The 9411-nt window shown below is 42.9% G+C and overlaps 1 protein-coding gene and 1 long non-coding RNA gene across 2 annotated transcripts; both read left to right on the forward strand.

Moving 5' to 3' along the window:
• Positions 1 to 905: 905 nt before the first annotated feature.
• LOC123979964 (Fc receptor-like protein 5) lies at positions 906 to 2018 on the forward strand (the record flags this gene model as incomplete). Its single annotated transcript, XM_046064075.1, has 3 exons — positions 906 to 936; positions 1450 to 1713; positions 1792 to 2018. Coding segments are annotated over exons 1-3 (522 nt in total), but the record flags the coding sequence as incomplete, so codon positions are not given.
• Positions 2019 to 2093: 75 nt separating this feature from the next.
• LOC123980263 lies at positions 2094 to 3007 on the forward strand. Its single transcript, XR_006827448.1, has 2 exons — positions 2094 to 2267; positions 2402 to 3007. It is a non-coding gene; the product is annotated as an uncharacterized LOC123980263 (long non-coding RNA).
• Positions 3008 to 9411: the final 6404 nt, after the last annotated feature.

Here is a 9411-nt window from a genome sequence, read left to right on the forward strand (position 1 = left end):
TCTGGATGTTTTTTCTCCTTGTTAGTTATCTGGTCGGCCAGGTGTAGTAACACAGGCCTGAGGTGGAATGTAAACAGCGACCAGGACAAACGAGGAAAACTCCTGCGGTGAATAAAAAGGTTTAAGTGAGGGCTAAATGATTTCTTCAACACTGACATCTGTACACCAACCTTAGTTTATATAGAAACAGAGTTCGCCCTCCCCTTGTTTTTCCTGTGACCTCCCTTTCGCGATCCGCGCGGCTGAGATTAAATCCCAGTAGGTGAAGTGTGCTGTCCTGAATGCACTCGGTGAACCAGGATTCGGAAAAAAAAAAAAGGCGGCTGATCTGCAGAAGTTCAAGTTAGTTCTGTTGAGGAGCAGCAGTTCATCCATTTTGTTGGCCAGAGAGCGGACTTTCGCCAGATGGATAGAAGGGAGCGCAGTGCGAAAATCCCTCTGTCTCAGTTTAACCAGTGCACCTGCACACTTTCCCCAACAGTGACTCCGGATCCCAAACAGAGCTGCCGCTTCTCCAACTAATAACTCCAGCAAAGTTCCAGGTTCGATCAAGAGCAGTCTAATAGTGTTAGGAGTTGAAAGTTCGATGTTTAAGAGCTCTTCTCTGGTAAAAGTTACCAGAGAGGGACGGCAGAAAACAGAGTTAATAAACAAATGCACTGCAGAGTGTAATCCAGAGGCTGCCATCTTGCACGGCGCCACCGACCTCCTCAAAAGTCCTGTTGGTTCCGTTGACTTAATGTCAGTTTTACTTGAAACGGGTGGTGAAGGCACCATCACTACTTAAAGTGGGTGGTAATGGTGTAGTGGATAAGACCTAGGCCCCTGGTGGGACACCAGGGTTCAATTGTGACGGAAAGGCAACAGCAGTCAGGATTGGAACCCGGGTCTACAGGGTACCAACCATGCAACTTGACCGCAGAGCCAGACTCGTTGGTAAGCGCATACTCACCCGTAGTGACGGTGGTCTGTCACATGGCTCTCCCCTTCGGGAGACGCCCCATTGCGCTTCTCGCATACAGGCGTCCATCACAACTCCCGCCAATTGTACTTCTCCCATGTCAGATTTCCCCCACCCACTAGTGCTTTACCCATCTTTGGGGTCCCTCAAACTCACAGAGGGGTCCATCAACCCTGGGGGTCCCTCTGACATATAAAGCAATTATAAGTCGCTAAATACCTAAATTATTATTATTATTAAAAAGAAGTCAGACAGTGGTTTTGCAGTGCAGAGTTAAGCTGCTATCTTGGCTAGTGTCCAGTCTGAAGTCTAAAGGTGGTAATTTAAAATACCAGGAAAAACTTATTTTGACTTGGTCTACATTAACATTTAATCAAGAGAAAGTTTGGACCTCTGTGATTCAGCCTTTCTTTTGGGCCTTCGTATCATTCAGTGTTTTCTAAACTGCACTGCAACAGTAACTTGACTTTAAACCCCTCTTCCTCCAGCCTCTCTGACTGTGAGTCCCAGCAGCTCTCAGCTGTTTGAAGGAGAGTCTGTCTCTCTGAGCTGTGAGGAGGACGACAGCTCTGCTGGATGGACGCTGAGGAGGAACACAACCAGAGAAACCAGGACTCAGTGTGGAGCTGGCTGGGGAAGATCAGCTGGTTCTTCATGTACCATTGGCTACTTTGACCCATTGGACAGTGGAGTTTACTGGTGTGAGTCCAGAGAGGGAGCAACCAGTAACACCATCAACATCACTGTCCCTGGTAAGATCAGACTGTGGAGTTAGTGTTGATGAAGCTGTGTGTAAATGATGAAATGCTGTAGTTTGTCTCTGTGTTGAGGTGGACCAGTGATCCTGCAGAGTCCTGTCCTCCCTGTGATGGAGGGACATGATGTCACTCTGCACTGTAAAACAGAGACCCCTCCCTCCAACCTCCCAGCTGGTTTCTATAAAGATGGCTCCCTCATCAGGACTGAGCCTACAGGTCACATGACCATCCACCATGTTAACAAGTCTGATGAAGGCCTCTACAAGTGTAACATCAGCGGTCGTGGAGAGTCTCCATCCAGCTGGATCTCTGTCACAGGTGAGGAGGTTACCTTTGATTTCAGGACTTTCATTCAGAGATTCATCTGACCAGGTGGATTCTCTCAACAGGTAAACCTACAACCACAGCCCCGCCCACCTCTGCAACTCTGCCCGCTGCCTCAGCCTCCCTCCAGCTTGAATTCAGACTGATCTTACACCTGGTGGTGTTCTGTCCGTACTGCATCTCCACTGTCCTCATGTTGTCTTTATATCGACGCAGGGCCACAGGTAACTAAATCATTCACTGACATTACAATTAATCAATCAATCACTCTCAGACTTTAGTGTTGATGATGGACAGTTGTCTCTAACAGAAACTAACAAATAATCTGCACTTTCTTTGTAACCTGCTCTGACTGCAGCAAGTGACCTGCCCATTTCCACGGTGATGACCCCTCTAAACCACACTGAAAAGGGATTGGATGAAGACTATGATGACATCATCACTGCTGTCATCACTGAGCATCCCTTCTGAGCTACGCCAATGATTACATCCTTGATTTCTGCGGTCGGCTATCTCAACTTCGTCTGGCTTCATAATGTTGTCACTTTTTTGATGAAAAAGATTCACACTCTGTGGGCTCATGTTAAATAGTATGTGTTTAATTTAACTTCTGTATAAATAATGCGATCGAAATTCATATTATAATGTATTTTCCTGTTTACCTTTGTATGCTGTACCCTTATGGCCCATGTGTCACTGTTTGGTGTTGATGCTTGTATTATGTTGTAGTCAGGTTTCAGCCGTTCCCAGGGGAATGTAGCTCGTTAGGAGTTTTTTATCTGACTGTTGAAAGGCCTTCATCTCAGGACAGTTGGTTTTGACTCCCTCCCTCCCTGAGACAGCTGCGTAATAACATAGTATAAAGTGCCCTGTTTCTTCACTGGCTCTTTGTCTTACACTCTGCAGACTGAATGCACTCTGTATGTTTGTCTATTTAAGAATAAAGCCTTTGTTTCATAAACCAGACAACTTCTTCTTCGTACATATTCTACGTAGTGACGAGCGTCTACCCTGCCGGAATTCTCCAACAAGGAGGAGGACAGTAAAGTTATCTGTCACGTCTCCTTCTCATTGCAGCAGAGCAGCAGGAGGACATCAGAGGGAAAACCAGAAAATATTAATACTTTCCCTCATAACCATAACAACCTCTGTCACACATACTGAACAACTTCCAGCTGTATACTCAGTATATTAAATACATGTGCAGTGGGCGGGCCCGTCGACACATAATTATGTTGAAAAGACATGAAAACATTCATATTGCATAATATGGGACCTAAAAACCTAGCCCCCTGTGACACAATGAACTAAACCCTCAAAACCCAAGAGGTAAAGCCCCCTATGTCAGTTAGTGCTGAGACTAACTGATCCCTCCCAGACCCACTCTGACCAGACTCCCAACAAGACTGCTTTCCAAACACCAATCAGAGGAAACAGCATTAAAACACAGTGTAAAGAAACCTATATAAAACAATGGAAAGAAGTATATCAGAATGTGATCTGGTCCTATTGCAGTGGCAGAGTGTCTCTCTCCCTGCAGAGACAGAGAGCCGACAGATCCTAACCAAGTGCAGGCTCAGTGAGCACAAACTGGACATCACAAATGGAGACACAAAAAACCATGGTGACCAAAAGAAGTCACTGTTGAGACAGAGATGCACTTCCTCTTATAAAGTAAAACATTTGTTGAAATAAGGTAAATTACCTTTAAGTTCAGCTCTGCAATGTCTGATTTCAAAGAGCTAAATGGCTCTCAATAATAAAAAAAATAAAACATCTGTCTAGGAGCTCCCTGATGCTCTGATCATGGTCTGGGAGGAAATCCCCAAGGACACGCATGTAACATATGTTGTGATAGCGGGATAGTTGGTCTTTTTATACACCTTTTGTAAAACTAATAGGCCGAGAAACTGAAGCTATTTGATTTGTTTCTTATTCCTGCAGCAAGAAACACAAAGTTCATCTATTCAGGTGTAGCAAAGGCATCACGTTCTCTCAGTTGATGTGTATTTTGATAGCTTGCAGCCATGCAGTATATTTTGGTCTCTTTCTGACCACATTTCTGTGGTTAGAACAGAGAGAAGCTGTCCAATCACAATCATCTCCTGTTCACTTCCTACAGACTGACCCGCTGTGACCTACCTGAAGATCCAGCTGGTTAGTTTAAGATCATCATCAAATCACTTCATAATGAATCTCTGACAGCTTCAAACAATTATCTTTAATCTATCTAATGAAAAAAGCTGTTTCATCTTTCACCTCAGGGAATCAGAACAATGAATGACACACACCCTGCAGGGATGTTTAACTGTCCGTGAACGCATCATATTCACTGTGATCATTGTTGCTTTACTTTTCATCTCAGTGTCTTCATTTAGTTTTCTGTCTCTCTTCACATCATGTTTTGGCTCAGAGTCTCGTTTTAAAACAGAATTTATCACCTTTGATGCAACAACTAAAGTGTGGAGCGGAAACCACAACCCTGCCAGCCACAGTCACAGAGGAAGGTGGGGGGGGTTTACTTATATGTGAACATGAACTGATCAGAGCGTAGATCTAATATAACAAATTGTCAGGATGAAAGAAACACTGTGGCTGCTCTGTAAGTACACTCTAAAACCATCAGCAGAGAAAATCAAGATAGAGACAAATGAGTTTGTTTTTTACAGCATTGTTAGGCTCATACATGCTCCTGTAACAATGAGGATATTATTTTAAAAGGTTATAATTAATGAGACTGCTGTTGTTGCTTTATAAAAGATCATTTACAAATTTATGTATTCATTAACCACAAAAAAGATTGTTGTGTGTGCTGCTCTCTGATGTTTCAAATGTCCTGCATTACCCAACACGTTCTCACTCCAGACTCGTTCATATTGACGCTTGGTCAAGGCCCTTTGTCATCACCTTTTAATGACCTGGGAAGCCCTTTTGAGTCATTTATTGACATTTAGGGCTCCGCGGTCAAGTTAGCAACGCTTAGCAACAATAAATATGCAACGCCCGGTTACACTTTCAAAAATAAAACATTAGCGTTTCAAAACATTGCCATTTTGAAACGTTATTAAAGTCCTGAAACGCTGCAGTCTGGTTAGGTTTAGGCTTGGTTAAGGTTAGGAAAAGATCATGGTTTTGGTTAAAACAACTATGTACGTGAGTTAATACGTACATTAACTAACGTCACTTACGTCAATATACATAACTTGCCTAAATAGAAATATTTAATGTTGACTTTTTGTTTCACACGGGACAAGAACCCCAGTCTCCTGCTTCAAAGTCCAAGTTCTGGCCCTCCATCCACCTCCTTACTCAATGTTTTCTTCGTCAAAATCCGACGCTACAGGGCTTCCCCAACTACGTTGAACTGTGATGGTAAAAGGATCCCCAGTGTGTCACCAACTGACGACTATGGCTCTTGATCATGCGTCCATATGTGACGACTTGGAAGTGAGAACAGGTTGTATAACCACAAAGTCAAACCAACCTGAGTGTCACTTCTCTTTAGTTCTGACCTCACTGCTGAGCTGCACATCAAACCAAGGTGTGTAAACCTTTTTTATCAGCCTCTCAAACCCTAACTGACTCTTTCTGAGAAACTTTGATAGAACTGAGGACACAGCAGCAGCAGCAGCACTATGAAGTGATGTATAGTATTGATAGTCAAAATAAGGTTTTATTATGTGTAGTTTCAATACATAATTTATCACTTGCACAGCCCAGCCCTGCAGGACAAATTCCACATCAAAGTTTGTCTGTGTGAGAGCTCGTGTAGCGCTTTCAATTATCAGGTAGGCGGTGTGTTACGTCAGAGAAAAGAGAAACAGGAGTGTGGACCCAAAATGCAGACAGTGGCAGGGTGGATGTAGTTCAAATGGTTTATTAAGAAAACAGGAAAACTAACAAAACAGGCTTACTTCTTAATTCATGGCGAGAGTCCAAACCAAAAGGAAAAATCCAAAAAAGGTAGTCCAACACAGGTTAAATCCAACAACAGGTTAAGGTAATCCACGTACAGGGAATATCCAAAAATCCAGGGAAACCAGGCAGAACACTCAACATATGAAGACGACACCACGAGGACTGAACAGAAGTGGAGGCAATATGTACACACAAGCAGGCAGGGCAATTAACACAGGTGAGACACATAAGCAATCAAGCAGACAGGAAACAAACCTAGACAAAAACACATGAAACTGATCACTACAAAATAAAACAAGTAACGCTAGCGAAGCATACAGATTCACATTCAGATTCATTCTTTATTGTCCTCAGTGGAGGAAATTTGTTTTCACAGTTTGTACAAAGAGCATCTTCAATTAGAATTCTAAACACAAACTACACATAGTACACACATATGTACATATATAGACAATATACACATATGTACACATAACACAATAGTGACATAATTAATTTGTCTGTAAGTTTAACGCTCTTATAGCGCAGGGTACAAAACTTTTCCGAAGCATGCCTTTTTGTAGAGCAGCTGTCTGTTTCTACAGCCAGATGGGAGAAGGGTGAAGCATGAATTGAGAGGGTGGCGGGATTTTGTACTATGGTAGTTGCTCTTCGAGCAGTGGCAGTATTAATGAGGGCTGGCAGGTTGGGAGTGTGAAGACCTATTATTTTGGAGGAGTTTTTTTTTAAGAAGCTTATTCTTATTGGTAAGAGAGAGCATGGTAAAGTAGCAGGGAGCACAGTACAAGAGGATGGGTTCAATGATACTACGGTACAGGAGAAGCAGAAGGTGTGGTTTGACTGATAGTGTCCAGAGTTTATGAATGACAAAAAGTCTTTGTTGACAGTGTTTGTGGATGTCTGTGATGTGGTGACCAAAACTCAGTTTATTGTCTATAGTGATGCCAAGGTACGTGAAGCTGTCAACAATTTCTACTGGCTGGCTGTTTATGGAGATGGGGCAGTGAGGGGTGGAGAGTTTACATCGTGTGTCCAGGATGAGTTCCTTTGTCTTGGTGACGCTGAGGAGGAGGTGACTGTCCTTACTCCATTTTGTGAAGTGTTGATTGGTAATACGCTGCAACTGATTTTTGATTTTGAGGAGGGCGAGTATTGCTGTTGGTGTACAGAGAGTAGATAAAGGGGCTCAGGACGCAGCATTGGGGGGCTCCAGTGTTGACAGTAATGGTGGTGGATGTGGTGCTTCCCACCCTCACTGCCTGTGGTCTATCACTGAGGAAATTATGGATCCAGGGAATGAGAGGTGGCACATGGAGGTGGTGGAGTTTAGTTATCATGGTGTGACTTTGAATTGTGTTGAAGGCAGAGCTAAAGTCTACAAAGCGAATCCTGGCATAATGGCCAGGGGAGTCCAGATGTTGAAGTAGAGTGTGAAGGATGCATGCTACAGCGTCTTCTGTACCTCTTTTGGCCATGTAGGCAAACTGGTAGGGGTCCAGCTGTGGGCAGAAAGCCGGAAGGATGATGTTCAGTACCAGTTTCTCAAGACATTTAGCGATAATGGAGACGAGTGCTACTGGTAGTGATTCAGTTCAGAGGGGTGGGGTTTCTTGGGGACAGGAATGTTGGTGGCTGTTTTCCAGAGGGTGGGGACAGTTGCAGTTTGTAGTGATTCTTTGAAAAGTGAGTGCAGAACAGGAGACAGTTCCAGGGCACAGTTTTTGATCAGCCTTCCAGTGATCCCATCAGGCCCAGGGGCCTTGCCAGTTTTGCAACTCCTGAGCTGCTGGTGGACATCTCCCACTGTGGGGAAGACACACCTTCCTCGTTTCCTCGGCTTGTGTAGGATGTCAGCTGGGATTACCTCCGGTGAAAATACATTTCCGATCTTCTGCTGCGTTACGAACCATCCAGACCTCTCAGGTCGTCTGGGGCAGGTCTGCTTTCTGTCCCCAGAGTCAAAACTAAACAAGGAGAAGCAGCTTTCAGTTATTATGCTCCATGCTTTTAATTAAATATCTAAGATTTTTCTTTTTGATAACTTACACTGCACTGTAACTTTTACTGTCCTGTTTTCTTTTTCTTTGTTTTTAGCTTTTTTGCCCCATTTAACTGTTTTAACCCTGATTGTAACACTGTAACTTTTATTATATTTAATGTTGCTTTTAAACTTTTTTATATTTCCCTGTTACTTTTATGTTTTATGTAAAGCACTTTGAATTACCTTGTTGAAATGTGCTATACAAATAAACTTGCCTTGCCTTATAGATGATGTTGAACTCAGGATCTCAGACTTCACCAGCAGCGACAGTCTCACTTTAAACTCTTCTAATCTTATACTGTAAGCAGCTGTGTGAGAGCAGTTATCAGGATTAACTCTGTCAGGTTTAGTGAAGGCAGATCACTCAGAGAAAGGTGAACCGACTGAGGTGAACATGATTCATGATACAGATGTAAATGCATTATACAAAGCTGCCGACATGTTTTTGGTCCAAATAAAATCTGATACTTGTTCAGGTTCTGGTTTGAGTTGTGTTGTTGTTGTTTGTATTCAGATGTTTTAGAAGAAACTCTGCAGCCTTTAAATCTCAAAAGATCAATTTATAGCGAGTTATCGTTTCTCTCAGTGTTTTGTTCCCATGTGATCGTTTTGTGTTTGGGTTCATCACTTCTCTCATATCAGTTTCTTGTAGCTGCTGTAGAGAAAACCACAACGAAACTCTGATATGAAGTGGTATACAAAGAGGAAGGAGGAGGACTTTTACTGGCTGTCAAACTGCTGTTGATCTTATTTCAGCTGCAGAAAGGAGGAAACTGTTCAGAGGCAGGTGGTTGTTATCGTTTATTTATTTCATAGGTCCGAAGCCTACATTTTGGGTGGATGTGAAGCCGGAGGAACTGACGTTGCAGTGGTCTGGCCTGGCCAGCAGTTCAGAGGTGCACGCGGTGATTAGCAAATAGCAAAGTCTCAAGCTTTTGTCCTCCACCTCCAAGAGCTGGCACGTTGTGTGTGACTGTCTTAATAATAATAATAATAATATTTATTTGTAGAGCACTTTTCAAAAACAAGTTACAAAGTGCTTATATTAACATAAACATATAGGCACAACTGGTATAGTTCTTAAAAAGGTAACTTTTATTTGGTAACCGGGGATGCAGACAGGTAACAACAAGCAAAAGGAGGGTGGATGAGGGTGCTGATCAAATAAAGAGGTCCTCAAAAGGAGGACTGTATCTAACTATATATTTAAATATTAGGTTAGGAGTTAATTTTTACTCCAAAAACACAAAGAGCACAGCACCCACTACACCTGATGAAAACTAACACAAGATACTATGTGTGGCGGTCAGTGTGGACTCTAGACTGTGGACTCAAGATACTGTGATTACTGGCTACTAAACATAACCACCAATAGACTAAAGTGAATTTCTCCACTAAACACAAGAACA

This window comes from Micropterus dolomieu, linkage group LG12 (assembly GCF_021292245.1).
Source record: "Micropterus dolomieu isolate WLL.071019.BEF.003 ecotype Adirondacks linkage group LG12, ASM2129224v1, whole genome shotgun sequence".
In the NCBI taxonomy this organism is placed as follows: Eukaryota; Metazoa; Chordata; class Actinopteri; order Centrarchiformes; family Centrarchidae; genus Micropterus; species Micropterus dolomieu.